Raw genomic sequence first — 18,693 nt, 5'->3', positions numbered from 1 at the left:
AACCAAAATGAGTTGAGATCCTGATTTGGAGGAGTTGATAGACAACGAGGAAGCATAAGAGTTGGAAACCTAGATTTTCCACACATCATGTGGAATGGATAAGGGTGGAGTGGGGGTTTGTGGCTGGGCTTCTTCAGTGAGTAGAGACCAAATCACAGGCCCTGTGTTTTGGGCTCACCCTGGGCCTATTTGATTGGGAAGGGTAGGGGAGTGAAGGGTTGGGGAGACAGATGGGACCCCATGACTTTCAGGACCATGTAGTGCTGTGAGTTGGGTTACCACAAAAGTTCCTGGACTTAGCTTGTAAAGCCTGTTCTGGCCTTGCTCCTATATTAACTTCTCACCCTATTTCCCCTATCCCAGATGGTTCACATGTCATCTCCTAAATGATCCCTTGTTTCAACATCAATCAGCCTTGCCTTCTTAAATTTCAGCTCTCCTGCTCAAAAACCATCAATAGCCCCCTACTGCTTAGAGAGGAAGTCCAAATTTAAAGTATGGCCTTTTAAGGTCATGATTGTTGGATCCTAATCTAGTGCTTTTATGGAACTAAGGGTGACATCTCAACGCAGGGCAGACTGGGTCCGAATGCAGGGCTAGAACCCAGTTTGTGGTGTCTGTGGGACCTCTTCGTGTGCCTGGCCCTCCAGAGAGCAGAGGGGACTTACCCTGGTGTTTTCCAGATTTGTTCTTTCACAAAGCCTTCTTCTTTCTGTCCAATTTCTACCACCCCTGTGTTCCACTCTCTACGCTCTGTATCTCCTCCCATACACCTCATTGCACAGACACCAGACCACCTGCATACCTAAGCGTGCCTTGCTTTCTGGCCTCCCTGTTCATGTTCATGCTGTTCCTTCCTCCTAGGATGCCTTTTTCTTCCTCCTAGTGGTCCCTAGGCTCAATCGCTGTTGAAATCCCATCCCTCGTCTAAAGCCCAATTCAGATGTCACCTCCTCTGTGAGGCCTTTTCAGATCCACTCTTTCCAACTCCAGCTGGAATCCATTTTCCATCCTCTGTGTTTCCTAGCCAGTTCTTAGTTGTGTGGCAGAGCTCTGGAAACCAGGGGCCCCCAACCCCCTGGCCATAGACCAGCACTAGTTCACAGCCTATTCCAAACCGGGCCGCACAGCAGGTGGTAAACAGTGGGCGAGTGAGCAAAGCTTCATCTGTATTTACTGCCGCCCCCCATCGCTAGTATTACTGCCCGAGCTCTACCTTCCATCAGATCAGCAGGGGCGTGAGATTCTCACAGGAGAGCAAACCCTACTGTGAACTGTACACGCAAGGGATCTAGGTTGTATACTCCTTGTGAGAACCTGACACCTGATGAACTGTCGCTGTCTCCCATCACCCCAAGATGGAACCATCTAGTTGCAGGAAAACGAATTCAGGGCTCCCACTGATTCTACATTATGGTGAGCTGTATGATTATTTCATGATATAAGACAATGTAATAATAATAGAAATTAAGTGCACAATAAATGTAAGGCACTTGAAGCATCCCAAAACCATCCCCCTCAACCTGGTCCATAGGAAAACTGTTTTCCATGAAACCAGTCCCTGGCGCTAAAAGGGTTGGGACTGCTGCTGTAAACCATGGATCTTCACAAACACAAAGGATTTATATTGATCCTTCTAAGATGCCCCTTCTCACCATAGGGAAACTTGGATCTCTGAGCCTTTGAGGGGTTGGATGCATCTGGCTCTCCAGCCAGACTGTCAGCAACTTCAAGCTTAGAATTTCCTCTCTTAGTAAGATGTATACAGCAGGTGCTTACTAGGTACATGAACTAAATGGAATTTGTGGAGTCTGCTGAGGGATGTGGTGCTGAGTCTCCATCCTTGGCAGAGGAGGGGAGGGCAGGGCAAGGAAGGAAACTGGGAGGGCAGCAGGCTAAGGCCCCTCCACTCTCTGGAGGGCCAGGCACATGAAGAGGTCCCAGAGGTACCCCCATCCAGGTGCCATCCCTGTGTTCAGGCCCAGTCTATCCCGTGTTCAGATCTCATCCTCAATTCCAAAAAAGCACTTCTATCTATGGGCCAGAAAAGCCGGTTGTGGGGCCCCAGGCAATAGCTCAGGTAGGAAACTCCCAGTGTATACAGTCAGGCAGCAGAGCAGGCAAAGCCACCCTACCCTTGTCAGGCCCCCGTGTGAACCACCAGGCTAGAGATAAGAATCATCTGGGCGGGGCAGGTGCATCCTCCAGGCTGTCCTGAGACCAGGCAGGAGGTGGACACGCCCTCTGTCCACCAGGAGGGAGGACAGGGGGCAGTTGCCCTGGACCCTCTTCTCACCAAGTTTTGGGCAATTGTTTTCTTTCTTCACCCTGTAACTTTGGAAGCCCGAACCTTGGTCTCTGTTGGAGTTGTGGTCAGGGACCCTGTGAAGCTTCAACAAGCCATGACACTGAAGTGGTGTTGGGAGTGAGGGTCCCGTCTTCCTAGAGGAGCATCTATGAGCCATGACCTATATGACCCAAAGAGATAGAGGTTTCCTAAATTATGGCGGGGCTAGTCCTATAGTCGTGTGGGTTCAGTGTCCTCTTCTTGCCACCCTATGCCCTCAAATGCCTGGTCATTCTGGGTGGCTGGGGGCTATAGACTGCTGACCCCAAGGGCCAGAGCCCTGTGGGTCCCTGTATTTCTGTGACCGGAAGACCTGTGATTTCCTTGATACTGAGAGATCTAGGCCCAAGTACCCTATCTGTCTACACACCCAAACCACTCCCAGGGCAATCCCAATGCTGCCAAGCTGCAGCCCGGAGGGTGGAGTTCTGAGTCAGAGTATAAGTTCCTGATCTTGCCACCCAGCTGGAGAGCCGCCGCAATGCTCCTGAGGCAGATGCCTGCCTGGGTCTCCCACTCCCTGACTGACCCATGCCAAGCAGAAGATGGCAGGCCCCCGGCCACCGGTGCCTTGAAGGTGAGGGAGGGGTGCTCGGTGGCTGGGACCAGAGGCTGAGGTCCAGTGAGGCATGGCCAGGCAGCGAGGGGCAGGGGCGGGAGCTGAGGACAAGAGACAGTCCTCAGGGAGGGCTGGTGGGCACTGGACGTCCTAGGGACTTGGGCTCAGGGAGCCTCATCCTAAAACCTGGGGGAAGCGGTTTAGCCCATTTGGGGCCAGGGCTCCTGGGGGGATGGCCCGGCTGAAAGTACCCTCAAGCGTTTCAAGGTACCACGCAGTGGCTTGGGGCCTCCTGGGGCCAGGCCAGCACCAGGGTAGACAGTATGCCAGACGGAGCCACATGTGGCCTGCCCTAATGGCAAGCAGGTATTAACCTTGTAAACCTCCTAAGCTTCTACGCTATGCAAGAGTATGGTATAGTGTATGGTGAGAATTTGTGGCCTTGTCAATCTGTTGCTATCAGCCACAAAGCTGCCCACCTGGGTTTATAGCCAAGGCTCCTGGGTCCAACCAACTCTTCACAGCCTCACAGGGAGACCTCTGGGTTCATGAATCAGGTTGCTGGGGCTCTAAACCAGCCCTGGCTCAGTTTCCCCAACTAGGCAATAGGGAGATGGCCTCAATGCTTCAATCTGCTGTAGGCTTCCCTTGGGAAGGATCATTAGCTGGCTCCTGGAGGGCAGCATTTCCTCCTCATCACCCTCCCCAGGGCCTCCCCCCTGGCTCCTAACAAATCATTGAATGACATGAGTGATGCCCTGAAAGTCCCTTGTCCCTTGGTGGAGGAGATAGAGACCCTGTTTGGTCTCCAAGGAGCCCAACGCGGGGAGCTCCGTGCCAGATGGTGGCCAGTGCCCCCTCTGTGAAGGCCAGGTAGACACTGCCTCCTGGGCTGTGCCCTGGTTTCCCTGTTGTACTTGGATGGCTGGAAGGGCCTCTGGCCAGTGATTGTTCCTGCCTATCTTTTTGAGCCTCCAAGAGCTTGGGCTAGGAGAGATCTTCTACAGAGGTGACAGAGCTTACCTCAAAGGGGGCAGTGAAACAGCTGAGAGTCCAGGATCCCAAGTACGGCTTCAGGAGCCTCTCCGTGAGCTGTGCTTGTCGCTGTCAGCCCTGGCAGGTCCATGTTGGTACCAGGATTTCTTGCCCTGACCATTCAACTAGCCTGGTGATAAAAAGGAAAACGGCCATAGTAGCTCCTCCCAGTTGACCCTTAGTCTGGGACATTGCTCAGAGTGGCTGGGACGTGTATTAGAGTCCCATGATGTCCCCTCCCAATGATATCCTTAAGAGAGGGACCACACATTCTGGAAGACAGCACAAGGCTGGGCTAACTCTGACACAGGTGTTACAAGGAACTGAAGGGTACACCCAGCTCTCTAGGGAGGAGCAGGTGGCATCATCCACCTGGCCTGACCTGAGAAGTGCTGGGGAGGAAGTTCCCACAGGCTCCACAGGAGCCGTCTTCCCCCTCTCCAGGCTCCCCAGAACTCATGGGATGGTTTGCTGAGGGAATGTCTGGCTCAGGGATGGGCATCAGACCCACCACTTCTGAAACGTGCTTGTCAGACCCTTCCCCAGACCCCGCTCCCACCCAGGCACCTGACCCTGGGAGCCCTTCTGTAATTAAGTATTCTTTTGACTGATTTGTGGTAATAGCTAGATTCTTGGGATGTAGGAAGAGCTCCAATTTGGAAACTGAGGCTTTTCCTCCTGTCTCTGCTACTGATGGGTCTAGCACATGACTCGGAGCAAGCTGCTGGCCGGTGCTGTACATTCCTGGTGAGAGCCGGGGTGGACGGAGTGCATGGGCCCTGGAGACCTGCACCAAGTCCTGGCTCTGCCACTCCCAGGCTGTATGCGTCTGTGTGAGATGTAACCTCTCTAAACTCGGCTTTCCCCTCTATAAAGCAGGGACGATGATGCCTTCCTTGGTGGTGGTTGGAGGGTTAGATAAGAGCATCTGCACAACACCTAGAGCACAGCCCAGCTGGGCCCGCCACAGCAGAGTCTTACATTTTGTTCCCACCCTCACCCCCGCCAAAGGTCATATCTATCAAATTAGGGGTGGGAAGGGGCAGCATTGGATTGCATCATAGCCAGTCCTAAGATTCAAGGGGCTGCCTCTTTTCCACATGAGCTGACAAGGTCCCACAGTTCCCCGTAGGTCCCCAGGGGGCAGTGGAGTTCTGGTAAGATCAACCCCAGAGTCCAGGCTGGGGAGTGGGCTGGGGCCGTGTATCTGTAGCATGAGCAGCGAGGCCTTCTCTTTCCCCTGGCTTCCCAGAAAACTGCTGTCCAGCCTGTCCTCCCTGGCCCAGCTGTATTGGCTGTCAAAGTGGCGAAATATACCTCTGTACTGTTTCCCAAACAGTTCTTGCTTTGAGCTCTGAGTCCCCGGGTGCTCCCCTGGTCCTTACTGCAGGGCTCTTCCAATACCCCCATGAAGGATGAATGCCTGTCCCTCCTCCAGGGCTGCAGCCCAGCTGACATGGTGCCTGATCATGTCTGTTGTGAAATATTTTGACTTGTCACCTTGATAACCAGTCCCAGCCAGGGCATCCTGTTCTAGGGACAAGTTGTCTGAGTCTTAAAGCTTTGGCCCTTATCACACCATATGCAACCCTGTAAACTTGGGTTCCACAGCCTCCCGGGTTTCTGGTTCCCACATGCATAGTCACAGATGCCATCCTTTACTGCATCTTTCCACTGTAGATTAATTGCCTCCAGGCCATGAATTTTTGCTCATCTCTAGCAACACTGATCGAGCAGATTATATCAGAAGCAAAATAGGTACATTTATTGCAACCCAAGAAGGCCATTCCTCATAGACCTGGTTCCCGGAATGCATCTGCGCCCCATATCATATTCCTAAGTCCCATATTCCTGCTGCCTTCCTCCCAGCATGGCCCCACTGGGATGCCTCTCAAATCCCCTTTCCGGTCCCATTTCTGTGCTGGCAAAATATGGTTGTCTCCTGCAAACTGGGTCTCTTCTGAAAATTTGTGAGCTAGAGGGTGGTGATCTGAGGCTCAAGTGGAGCAATCTGTGGCTACTAGAAAATGGGAACTTCTCCAAGGACCTTATGGCTCTGATGTGGTCTAGATGTTTAAAAAGAGAGGGAGATCAGGGCCGGGCACGATGCCTTATGCTTATAATCCTAGCACTTTGGGAGGCTAAGGCGGGTGGATCGCGAGGTCAACAGTTTGAGACCAGCCTGGCCAACACAGTGAAACCTCATCTCTACTAAAAATACAAAAATTAGCTGGGCATGGTAGCCGGTGACTATAATTCCAGCTACTTGGGAGGCGGAGGCAGGAGAATTGCTTGAACCCAGGAGGTGGAGGTTGCAACGAGCTGAGATCATGCCACTGCACTCCAGCCTGGGCAACATGAGTTAAACGCCGTCTCAAAAAAAAAAAAAAAAAAAAAGACATGCCCATGAGCCAGACCTAGCATTTCTTTCTGCTGAACACAAATTTTTAAACAAAGCTTATCTTCCTTAACCAATTACAAACCAAAAAAATCTTTAAGTCCACTTATGACTTAAAGATAAGCCCCCACTTCAAAATATCCCACCTTTTTAGGCTAAACCAATGTCTCACCTCCATGTCTTAAATTTACCATTTTGCCTAGAACACTTCTGTTGCCCTAAAATTTACCCCTGCCTTTAAAAACACTTGCCTTCAGGCCAGGCACAGTGGCTCACACCTGCAATCCCAGCACTCTGGGAGATCAAGGTAGGCAGATCACTTGAGGTCAGGAGTTCGAGAACAGCCTGGCCAACATGGTGAAACCCCATCTCTACTAAAAATACAAAAATTAGCCGGGCATGGTGGCACGTGCCTGTAATCCCAGCTACTCAGGAGGCTGAGGCAGGAGAATCGCTTGAACCCAAGAGGCAGAGGTTGCAGTGAGCTGAGATCATGCCACTGCACCCCAGCCTGGGTGACAGAGCAAGACTCTGTCTTAAAAGAAACAAATACACTTGCTTACAAATCATGGGAGGAGTCGGGTCTTAAGTGTGAGCTGCCGGATTTGCCCTGCCCAGTGCCCTATAAATACCCTCAGTTCTCTCACTGCAAACCTCAATGTGAATACTGGTCCTAACTGCACCACGTGAGAGGACCTCAGATGGGTTCGTTAAGTTTCAGGAACATGTGTAGGTAACAGAAGGAAGCTGGATGCATGGGGCATCTCAGTCAGCACTTACTGATTCTCACAAATCAGCCTAAATTAATCAATCATGTAAACTGCAGATGAGTGTTATTTTTTAAGAAAAGTATTTTAGTTCCTTCAAACACTTAAAGTAACCCCAACATAAGCAAAGCAAATATTCCCTAGACAGATACTGAAGGAGGCTACAGAAAGGAATGGTTTAGCCAAGCAGGTGCTTGTATGTAAATGACAAAGCTGTTAAGAAACCTGGAGACAAGTTAATGGCCTTCCTATAGGTCCTTACTCAATGCCAGCAAACCCTTTCATCATAGAGCAGAGAAATTTCAGTTTTGGGTTCTGATCAAATTACCTGTGATTCGAAAGTCCTGGGTATCTCTATCCCAAAATTTCTTTCCTCTTAGAATTCTTTCTTCCTTTCGAGTGCCTTTGCACTAGTTCAGACCACTATCCTAGCAGCACAATGCTGTACTCTGAACCCCCAGAACCCACTGCAGACACTCAACAAATATTGCTCACGTAACAAAGTAAGAACACTATCACGATGGTTTCTCAACCCTGCTCCACTCTCTCATCTTCCTCGACTAAAATTCAGCCAGGACTATCCCAACCCCCAGAGCAGTGCTTTTCAAAGGTTCCGGCACCATGGAATCACTGGGTCATGTTTTAAAACTACTGAGGCATGGCTCGCATTCCCCAGATGTTCCGATCTAATCGGAATGGGATGCCATCTGGGTGTTAGGATTGTAAAGATTTCCCAAGTTATTCTGATGTGCTGCAAAGTTTAAAAACCATTGCCAAGGTGTAGTAGCAACAATACTCATAGGACTAAACTCAACGGCAATACTCAAGGGAATAATACTCAGCAGCAATATTCAAGGGAGTAATGCTCAACAGCAATACTTGAGGTAGTAATGCTCAACAATACTCGAGGTAGTAATGATCAATAGTAATAGTCAAGGTAGCAATACTCAACAGTGATACTTAAGGTAGTAACACTCACAAGCAATACTCAAGGTGGTAATACCCAAGAGCGATATTTAAGGTGGTAATGCTTGACAGTAACACTCAAGACAGTTATACTCAACAGGAACACTCAAGGTAGTAATGCTCAACAGCAGCACTCAAGGCAGTAATACTCGACAGCAATACTCAGGGTAATAATACTTGACAGCAATACTTAAGGTAGTAATACTTGACAACAATACTCAAGAGAGTAATGCCCAACAGTAATGCTCAAGGTAGTAGCAGCAGTGCAACTGCTAAGGACTTAGAGAAATGCAAGCCCTCCAAGACAACTGTGATCAGAATCTGCATTTTAACCAGAGATCCAGAGGATGTGAGGCCTCATTAGCACACAGGATTCAAGGTCTTTGAGGACAGAATACCACACACCCATTCTAGCTTGGAAACCAACCACTACCACCAGATCTCCAGCCTGGCTCGGGTTAACCCCATCTTTCCTTCTGAGAACTCTGACTCTGTGCTTTACGTTCATGCTGATTCCTCTACCTGGATGCCCTTTCCTAAGCTCTGTGTAAGAAAGTGACTGCTCATCTGCAGAGCCTTTAGCATTCAGGTACCACGTTTTGTTCCAGTCTCCCAGAACCATCCCTCCCCTCCCGCCCCTAACCATTAAGCATACTCCAACTAAAGCAAGATTTCTTCAGAGTAAGGACACCAACTCTGCAGGCAGATAGACGCAAATGCAAAGCCACCTTCCACCACTGACTAATTTCCTTTTTTTTTTTTTTTGAGGCAGGATCTCACTCTTGTTGCCCAAGCTGGGGTACAGTGGCACAATCCCAGCTCACTGCAGCCAGACTCAGGTGATCCTCCCACCTCAGCCTCCCAAGTAGCTGAGACTACAGGTGTACACCACCACGCTTGGCTAATACCCTTGTATTTTTAGTAGAAACGAGGTTTCACCCTGTTGCCCAGGCTGGTCTGGAACTTCTGAGCTTAAGGGATCTGACCGCCTCAGACTCCCAAAGTGATGGGATTATATGACAGGGTCCCCACCCCCAGCTTAATTTCTTAATGAAGTAAGAAAACGATTGTATTGGTTTCTCAACCACGCTCCACAATGTCTCCTATATTCTATAAACGGAGCAGTCACAGTCCCCCTGATTAAAATGACCTTGGTGTCCTGAGACTTAAGCCTCTCTGAGATTCAGCTGTCTTTTCTACGAAATAGAAATGATACTGACTACCTCCTTAACTGTGTGAGAATTGAAATGATGTACATAAAATGCTTAGAAAGAAGACTGCTTCATGGCTGATCAGCATAGAATATAACTCAGGCTTACTATCCTCATACGGTGATTCCCAAACTGTAAATCATTTGAAGACCTTTAACAGTACTGACACCTGGCTCCTCCCCAAGTGGGACCTGGGCATTGGCGTTTTTATTAAAGTTCTCCAGGTAAATCTAATATGCAGCAGATTGGGGGAACCACTGCCCTAATACATGATAGGTAGAAGATATGAACAAATGAGGGTGATTGTCACAAAGGATTACCAAGATATATAATCGTTCACACCTGCTCCCATGACCCCCTAACTGGCTGCCCTGCCCCACCACTCACTCAACTGGGAGAAGGCCCTGCCCAGGAATCACAGGCTCAAGCTTCTGTAAGACATTGTAGGAAGCCAGGTATAGTGGCTCACACCTGTAACCCCAGCACTTTAGGAGGCGAAGGCAGGCGTTGACTTCAGGAGTTCGAGACCAGCCTGGCCAACATGATGAAACCCCATGTCTACCAAAAATATAAAAATTAGCTGGGCATGGTAGCCGGCACCTGTAATCCCAGCTACTCGGGAGGCTGAGGCAGGAGAATCGCTTGAACCCGGAAGGTGGAGTTTGCAGTGAGTCGAGATCGTGCCACTGCACTCCAGCGTGGGCGACAAGAGAAAAGAGGGAGACTCTGTCTTAAAAAAAAAAAAAAAAGAGAAGGAGATCCTAGGATGTGTTGGTAGAAGCACAGCCAGTAAGAGTGCAGGCCATAGAAGAATGTCGGAGTTTGGGGTTATGTTTTGGCTTTGGGTGAAAAGCAGAATCTGTCAGAAAATTGTTTTAAAGAGACGAAAACCAAAGAAGAGGAGATGAGGCCAAGCGACACCTGTGTTCCTGTTTGCCAAGTAAACAGATACGATCGCAGTGGGAGCAACACAGGCTTGAGAAGCAGCATTGGATTTCTCTGATTCTAGCTGCGTCAAAGGGCTTAGCCTCTGATTCTCCATCTGTAAAAGCGAGGCCAACAATAACTGCTTTGTGGGTGATTGTAAGGAGTAAGCAAGATAATATGCAGAGAATCCGTACGTAGTACCTGTGTATGGCTGGCACACAGCTGATGCCAGCTGTTCCTTTTGCTGTGTTAGAGCAGGAAGAAATGGTCACATGCATTGGAAGGCGCTGGGGTTAGATGATTGGAGTGAACTTGTCCTGGAAGGCAGGACACCTGGAGTGAGGTCCCGAGGGAAACTGTGCCTGTGCCTTCCCTATTGGGGTAGCTATTGAAGGAGGAAGGCTAGGCCACAGACAGCCCCTCCTGGAGGCAGCAGAAGGGCTGTGATGGCCAAGAGGACCACACGACCTGGGTTCAGAGCCCTGAAACACTGTGGAATGTCCCCCAGGACTGACTCCTGCCTGGGTGGAAGCCTCCACAGCTTAGACTCTAGCTGCCCATTGAGAAAGCGGGCCGGTGGGCACAGGTTTTGCCAAAAGTGCTTGCCTGGTGAAAGCTGACCCTGCCTCCTCACCAGGCCAGCCCAGGGTGCGTCCTGCGCTCAGGCAGAGTGAGAAAGGAGGGGTGCACTGTGCCTTGGAGGTCTGGCCAAAGGCCATAGCCATGTCTCGAACACCAGAAGACAAGCAGTGTGCGTGGCTTATGGCCCAAGTCTCCAGCTCCCAGCAGAATGCTGTTAGAGCAAGTTATGGACCATGAAACGTTCAATATTTCACAGTTGATCTCACAAAAGAAATCTTCAGGCCTATAACTGACTGAGTTTGACTTCTGTCCTGATTTTGAGGCAGCTATTGAGAAGAGAAGAGATCTTAAAAGGGACTAAATAATGTGACCTTTGCAGAATCTGCATTCTGTTACTGATCAGAATTAAGTCCCAGGAGCTGGGCACGGTAGCTCATGCCTATAATCACAGCACGTTGGGAGGCTGAGGCAGGCAGAATCACCTGAGGCCAGGAGTTCAAGACCAGCCTGGCCAACATGGTGAAACTCCGTCTCTACTAGAAATACAAATATTAGCTGGGCATGGTCGTGAGCGCCTGTAGTCCCAGCTACTCAGGAGGCTGAGGTGGGAGAATTGCTTGAACCTGGGAGGTGGAGTTTGCAGTGAGCTGAGATCACGATACTGCACTCCAGCCTGTGTGACAGAGCAAGACTCCATCTCAAAAAAAAAAAAAAAAAAAATTAAGCCCCAGGAAAGTCTGGAAGGACCAACTTCAAAAGATTGCCTGTCCTGGGCAACAGAGTGAGACCCTGTCTCTAAAAAATAAAAAATAAAATAAAAAGTTTGTCTCTAAGTGGTGGGATTAGACGAACTTTTTCTTCTTCATACCTTGTTTCCCCTGCCCCCAATCCCAGCAGTATTTAAGGAGAGGAGAATTGCATCCTCTCAAAAAGATCTAAAGCGATTCTGGCCACACAGGGTAGAACATGCAGGGTGGCGTGTGGAGGGGCCCATTCAGAGGCCTCTGTAAATACAGACATTTGGTCAGTTGGCATTTACCATGGGTGCAGGCTGGGAATGGATGGCAATGAAGACTCATCTAAGCCTGGGTAAAATTCTCAGCAAAGAGGCTTCACGTCCCGAGATTCCAACGGGAAAGGCACAAACCAAGAAGAACAGAACCCAGACACCTGAAGAGAACAGGTACAAGGCTGCCCCCTTCCAGGGTGTGCCAGCTCAGAGTGGAAATGCGCCTCACCTCTGCAGCCTTGGGCATCTAGGGACAAGAAGAGGGTTTCAGAGTCCAGAAGCATGACTGATGGCGGGGAGGCTTCTGGAGCCAGGGAGAGGCCCCAAGCCAAGGTGTCAACAGCCTGTGACCAGCTTGACCTGTTCTCCCCATCAAAGCCACTGGCCTCCGTTGCCTTTAACCCGTCTGTCTCTGCCTTGTATTCACCCCTGACTCCCCAGCATCTAGCACAGGGCCTAGCACACAGTAGGTGCTCAAAAGTAATACTCCAGAAGATGGCTCATTGATTCAGAGGAACAATCAGAGGGCTGGCACCCTCAGAGCAACAGAGGCAGGGAGCCCCACCAGCAAGCACGCAGGCCCTGAGCTCTGAAGACAGCCCATGGAAGAGATGCCGGCAAGGAGAGGCGTGAAACGAAAGCGGCTCCCGTAGGCTTAATGCCTGGGCCGAGGCAACGGGCAGAGGAGCACTGGGGCAGAGCCGCGGTCCCTCGGTAGGCAGGAAGGATGATCCGAGGACCCTCTGTGGCTGCAGGGTCCAGAAAAGCTGGTGCGGCTGGGAGAGGTGGCTTTGGGGTCTCTGGGAGGCAGAAAGTCATGGGTCCAAGGGGGACAAAGTGGAGTGGTGGCTGCTGAGACTCAGAGTGCAGGGGCGGCTGGAGAGGGGTGCGCGGGGCTTTACGGAACCACAGCCACTGCCCCAGACACTGCAGCCCAGGGAGGGATCTGGGGGTTCCTTGAGGACCTGGGCTTGAGATGATGGCAGAGCCCCCAGGAGGTGATCAGAGCTAGAAGAGAGGCAGGATAGAAGGAGGAGCATCAGCATGGTGTGAGCAGGGCTGTGGTGTTCCCGAGCCCCAGACGTTAGGACAAGGTGCTAGGGAGGGGGACACCTCAGGGCTCTGGTCCCGTGGGGTGATCATGACCCACAGAGGCATCTAACAGGAGCCAGTCATCAAACCAAGGACTACTTGAGCTTTTGCCGTGAAGGTACCCCTCGCGAGAAATGGTGAAGCGGCAAGAGGCAGACTGTTTTCTGGAGTATCGGAGGTACAAAGATGAAAAGCCAGTCAGGGTCCCAGGCTCTCTGGAGCGTCCAGGACCTTACAGGGTGAAGAGCAGACAGAAACCCAAGCAAACAAATCCAAAACGGCATGGGGAGCTGGGCGTCCTGGCTCACACCTGTAATCCCAGCACTTTTGGAGGCTGAGACAGGTGGATCACCTGATGTCAGGAGTTCAAGATCAGCCTGGACAACATGGTGAAATCCCATCTCTACTAAAACTACAAAAAATTAGCCAGGCGTGTGGCAGGCACCTGTAACCCCAGCTACTTGGGAGGCTAAGGCAGCAGAATTGCTGGAACCTAGGAGGCAAAGGTTGCAGTGAGCCAAGATTGCACTGTTGCGCTCCAGCCTGGGCAACAAGAGTGAAGCTCTGTCTCAAAAAAAAAAATATATATATATATATATATATATATGTATATATTCAGCATGGGGGTTGCTGTAATGCTGTAATGCAAGTGGACAGGCCTGTGGAGGCAAAGTGAGAAAGTCTCCCCACGGGTGATGGCCTTGGGGTGATGCTTGGAGAGTGAGTCTTCTGTCCTCTCCTTCTACAGGACGGGCTGTCTCCATGCCACCTGTTGACAGTGCGGGTCATCCGGATGAAAAATGTCCGGCAGGCTGATACGCGTGAGTATCCACCTCGCTTCTCTCCTTCTGCTCTGCTTACAGGGTCTAGATGGGAGAGGCCCTGGCTGGAGAAATGGTCAGGCGGATCTCTGTGTATGTTGGGTGGGGTGGGGTGTATATGTGTGCATGCATGTGCATGCGTGTGTGTTCTTACTCAAGTTGTAGCTCAGATTTTCGGGTTTCTGTCACTCTCCTAGGCTACTCGCTGGTACTGTTTCCTCGGTGCTACCTGCCCCACAATCTGTGCCCACATCCAAGAGCTCTGTTTACCCACTGTCTCCTCCCCAAACTTTCTCCCTGGAATCCATTTCCAGGGGCACAAGCTTTGCCCACACGGAGCACTCCTTGCTTCTCCTTGTGTTTAGGGCCTGTTGGGGTGAAGTGGAAGGAGAGGCACATGGGCATCTGGAACCAGCTGCCAGCTGACTCCCAGAGCCCCTTCTCAGAACAAAGATCTGAAACTGGGCTCTGGGGGCGATGCCAGAGCCCACAGCACCCGGTTCTGCAGTTCAGCCCAAGGATGTGGCTGGACTTCCCAGGGCTGTTTGGGCAGTGCTGTTTCCTGCAGCCCTAACCTCCCCCTTCATCCCAGCGCCTGCTGCATTTCCAGGTCACGGGGGCCAATGGAGGCATCTCAGGGGGCAAAATCCTCCCATCCCTGTCTTTGGGTGTCATTGTAAGACATCATGACAACCAAAAGCCCCTCTCCACACTGCCCTCACCTAGCCTCATCCAGAGAGGAAATTGGCCCCAAGGAGGAAAAAGTCTTGTCCAAGCCCCCAGCTGGGGAGCATCCCCACTCACCGGTAAGCATGCCGGAATGACTCAAGGGCCACAGGGACCCCCAAAGGCTAGAGAGGGCCTGAGGGGCAGAGAAGACACAGAGCCTTGAGACTGAGTGCACATTTTAACAAGAGGAGCTGTCTATGAAGCTGTCTATTATTCTAGAAGCAGCTCTAGAATAATAGGAGACCATGTTCCCATCTTGTCACCAGGGAGGTTAGAGTCAGAAGAGAACACTGAGAGCTGGGCCCTTCTTTTTTCCATAAGCCAAGAAAGGCCACACGGAGGGTGTGGGGTCTGATGGGGCAGCACCTGAGCATCCAGGGGCCTGGGGAGCCCAATCTGGGGCAGAGGCTGTCCTGAGAGAGGGGAACCATACCCCATGAACACCTGCCTGGTTGGCCTGTGGCCAGAGATCCACACACTACCTGATGCTCCCAACAACAAGAGGGGAAATCCTGGAGGCCCATTTTGCAGATGAAGGGTTAATGATTGCCTAAGAGGGAAGTGGTGCCTGATCCCAGGTCTGGAGAGTGTGGGAAGAGAAGAGACAAGCCAAGTGCGGGGAACCAGGAAGTGAGGCAGAGGAGGGATAGGATGCCTTCAAAGTGATGGGGTGCCTGAGGTCTTGAGCAAGCGATTGCATGACTTCCTGAGGGCTCGAATGCAGTCTGGGCTAGAGCGCAGGTGCAGAGTCTGGGAGCTTGCAGGAACCTGTCACTGCAATGCAAGGCTGAGTGTGGATGGATGAGTGTGGCAGGGCCCTGAGCCCCAGAGACAGCAAAGGGACCAAGCAGGATTCCAGAGACAGAGCCCCAGAGGGTGGTGTGTTCAGAGCCCACGCCAGCAGGAGTGGCTCCAGCAGCCTCAGTTTGAGTCTGTGTCTGCCACCTGGCCAACCAAAGGGTCAAGAACTTCTCCTCGAGCTTCTTGGGGTGTTTCCCAGCCCATCAGTGAGCAATCTGAAGAGCCAGGGAGTGTCCCCTGGGCCTGGGACATGGCCGCCTCTCTTGCCCATGCCATGGAGGTCACTCAGACACTTTCCCACTCTTGGGCAGGGTTCACCCTCATCCTTGGGACAACCCAGCTCCCACATATCCACAGCAGTGCTTGCATTCCTCCAGCTCCTTCTGTTTTTTCTTTTTCTTTTTTTGGAGACAGAGCCTCACTCTGTTGCTCAGGCTGGAGTACAGTGGCTCAGTGCCATCTCACTGCAGCCTCGACCTCCTGGGCTCAGGTGATCCTCCCCCCTCAGCCTCCTGAGTAGCTAGGACTACAGCCATGCACCACCACACCTGGCTAATTAAAAAAAAAAAAAAAAAAAAATTCTTTGTGGAAACAGAGTTTCACCATATTGCCCAAGCTGGGTTTGAACTTCTGGGCTCAAGCGATCCTGTTTCAGCATCCCAAAATGCTGGGATTATAGGCGTGAGCCACCACACCCAGCCCTCCAACTCCTTTTGAGGTGTCTGTCCCAGCCCCTCCAGTCACCTGGCCACATGCCCCCAGCTGCATGCCTGCACCTGCACAGTCAGAATTCCCAGTGTTCAGGGCCCTTTCTTCTGTCTTCTTCCTGCCACACCTGTCACTCAGCGGGTGACGGGGCATGAGGAAGGACAGGCAGCCAGAGAAACAGGCTGTGGCCTGGCTCTACAAGCCTCCTCCTCCCTTCCCTGCATGCCCCTCGGGCACGCAGGCTACCTTTGGGGGTACCTGGTCCTCTTTGGGAACCCCCTTGTTGCTTACATTTTCCTCCATTTCCCCTGGGGAACAAGCTGGAAGGCACATGTGGCATCTCAGAGTGCCAGCCCCAGTCACGTCCTGTCTGGATTCCACAGTTGCTGCAGGCTGGGCTCTGTTGCTACCTTGCCTGGGTTACATTTAAGACTATCCCAAAGCCTTTTAGGTCCTGGCTTACTCTTTTCCCAAAATTTTCCCTTCTAGTTTGAATCCAACATAAACAGCGCTCCCATTTAGTCTTGTAACTTGTACCTGAGTCTCCTAAGATTTCAAAGAGGCCAAATGGCAATGAATACACAGATTCAGGGCTGACTCTTTCTTGATAATTAGAAGAGTCCTGGGCCAGGACTGAGAGACCATCAGGTCGGGAAACCTCCCAGTGGTCAGGAGTTTTGTTTCTCTTGGAGAAACAAATTAAAACCCAACCAGGACCCCAAGGGACATCAGACAGGTGTCCCCAGAGGTATTAGAGAGACAAAGTTCTGGACATCTGTAGAGATGATTAAGTAGCCTCTGCCACCCACATTCCAGGAAAGGAGACATGTCATTCAGATGACCAAACCTTCTGTCACTCCAAGAGAAACAGAGATTAGAACCTATCTGTACCTAGGAAATCCCCGTAGTCCATGAAATTCTCGGAACCAGGGTCACCGTTGCCTAACCATTCTTCATTGCTGGGGGTGGACAGAGGAAGCCGCTCTCCACAACACAACTGAAAAAGTAATGCTTGGAATGTGGATATCTGATCCCTCTGGTCTCTGCCAAGAATGTTTCTTTTTCTTTAGTAGACGTTTAAGCCTTAGGCCAAAACTACTGAGTTTTTATTAATGGGTGTAGTGGGAGAGTTTTAGGCACGGACTAATGATAGGAAAACAATTTCAGAGGGAAGGGGCCTTCCAGGGTCCATCAAATCGTGGGTGCGAGGCAAGTGACAGAGCCAGTAGGTGTGGAGCTGGCCGGTCCCTGCCTGCAGGCTCCCAGCGGACAGGAGACAAACGTGAGGGGTATGGTCCAGGCCTGGGAGGAGGGGCCATTATTCTAGGAAAACCACGGGAGGGGTTCAAGAGGGCTGAGAAGGTCCCCAGTGAGTCTCCATATCAGCAGAGCAATGAGACAGGCTGACCTCTTATGTATCTGCAGTGATGCATCTGTACCTGTATCCTGTGGCCACAGTGTGATGGAGTCCAAGGGGTCCACCTGTTATTGCAGTGCAGCGTAGGGGTTCTCCCGAGGAGAGGAGCAAGACTCTGGGCTCAGGGATACCTGGCCCAGACTTGGGTGCTCAGGAAAAGCTTCCAGAGGAGGTTCCTTCTGAAGGCCCCAAGAGGCTAGCCAGGCTACCCATGCGAAGGCTGAAAGCAAGGCAGCCTGACACCTTTTCATGCAAGTGATTGTGTTTGGCTGGATTCTAAACTGTGAGTGTGTGTGTGTAAGTTTGAGTGCATGCTTCTGTGTGTGTGTGTGAATGTACATGTGTGCACATGTATACATACTAACACACAGAGGGCAGGGGTGGGTATTAGGGAGTCTGGAGAGATGAGGCTGAGGTTGGGGAAGTGGGCAGGGGCAGTCACTCTGAGTGTCTGGGATTCCTTCCTGAGGGCAGAAGGGAGCCCCTGATGGATCTTAAACTGGGGAGTGGCATGGTCATATCTAAAAAGCTTACTGTGGCTTCTCTTTGGAGAAAAGATTAGAGTGGGGCAAGACAGGAGATGGGGAGCCCATCTGGGAAGTGGCCCCAGAGATCACCGTGTTCTGCACCAGCACAGTGGCAGGGTAGATGAGAAATAGGGGGGCCCAAGAGAGACAAAGGGTTAAATCAGCTGAAGTTGAGAATCAAGGATGACACTGGTTTCTGGCCTGGACGCCTGAGTGATGATAAGGGAGAGCAGGTTGAGCATAGAGGGGATGAATAGGGTGATTAGGTCATCATTTTCTTTTGATTCTGTTTGGGTTTCAGTCATTCTTTTTGTCTGGATTAAGCGATTATGATGACATCTAAAGTATGGCATCATCTCACCTCTATTCAATAGGAGGAGGGCTGTGCATTCCGTTTCACTGAATGGTGAGGCCTCAAAGATTAACCAGACTTCAGGGATGAAATCACAGGAACGCCTGTGGTGCAGATCAGGGCTCTTGATTCTGATAAACCTTTCACTGTGGTGACAACACAGGGCAAAGACAGCCCTGGCTCCACTCTCATTAGTGACTATTAATAATTAAAAACTAGTTTAAATCAGTCCTACCAGTGTAGAACTCCCATCCTCTTGCCAGCTTTACCATCGAGAGAACTCTCTGACACTGCAAACTGTGTTGGCTTTCACTATTTCCTACGTATCTGGTGTGTACCCTGGGACTCACCCTCGCCGATTGCCAGGAGAGTGACAAGGGCAGTCATGGCCCCTCTGCCTCCTTCCTCCCAGGTAGAATGGAGCAAGGAGCCAGCCTGGGCTGCT

At 51.1% G+C, this 18,693-nt stretch overlaps 1 protein-coding gene across 1 annotated transcript in view; it reads left to right on the top strand.

The window, feature by feature from the left end:
* Positions 1-2,828: 2,828 nt before the first annotated feature.
* PLA2G4E (phospholipase A2 group IVE) overlaps positions 2,829-18,693 on the top strand; it is a 41,165-nt gene continuing 25,300 nt past the window's right edge. Inside the window, exons 1-2 of the mRNA XM_037739471.1 lie at positions 2,829-2,924; positions 13,642-13,714. Of these exons, the coding sequence (XP_037595399.1) occupies positions 2,829-2,924; positions 13,642-13,714 (169 nt within the window). The remainder of the gene's footprint in view (positions 2,925-13,641; positions 13,715-18,693) is intronic.

The sequence above is a fragment of the Cebus imitator genome, unplaced genomic scaffold, assembly GCF_001604975.1.
Source record: "Cebus imitator isolate Cc_AM_T3 unplaced genomic scaffold, Cebus_imitator-1.0 Scaffold70, whole genome shotgun sequence".
Classification (NCBI taxonomy): Eukaryota; Metazoa; Chordata; class Mammalia; order Primates; family Cebidae; genus Cebus; species Cebus imitator.
The sequence above is the reverse complement of the archived record's forward strand: the minus strand, read 5'-3'. Positions and strand labels throughout refer to the sequence as shown.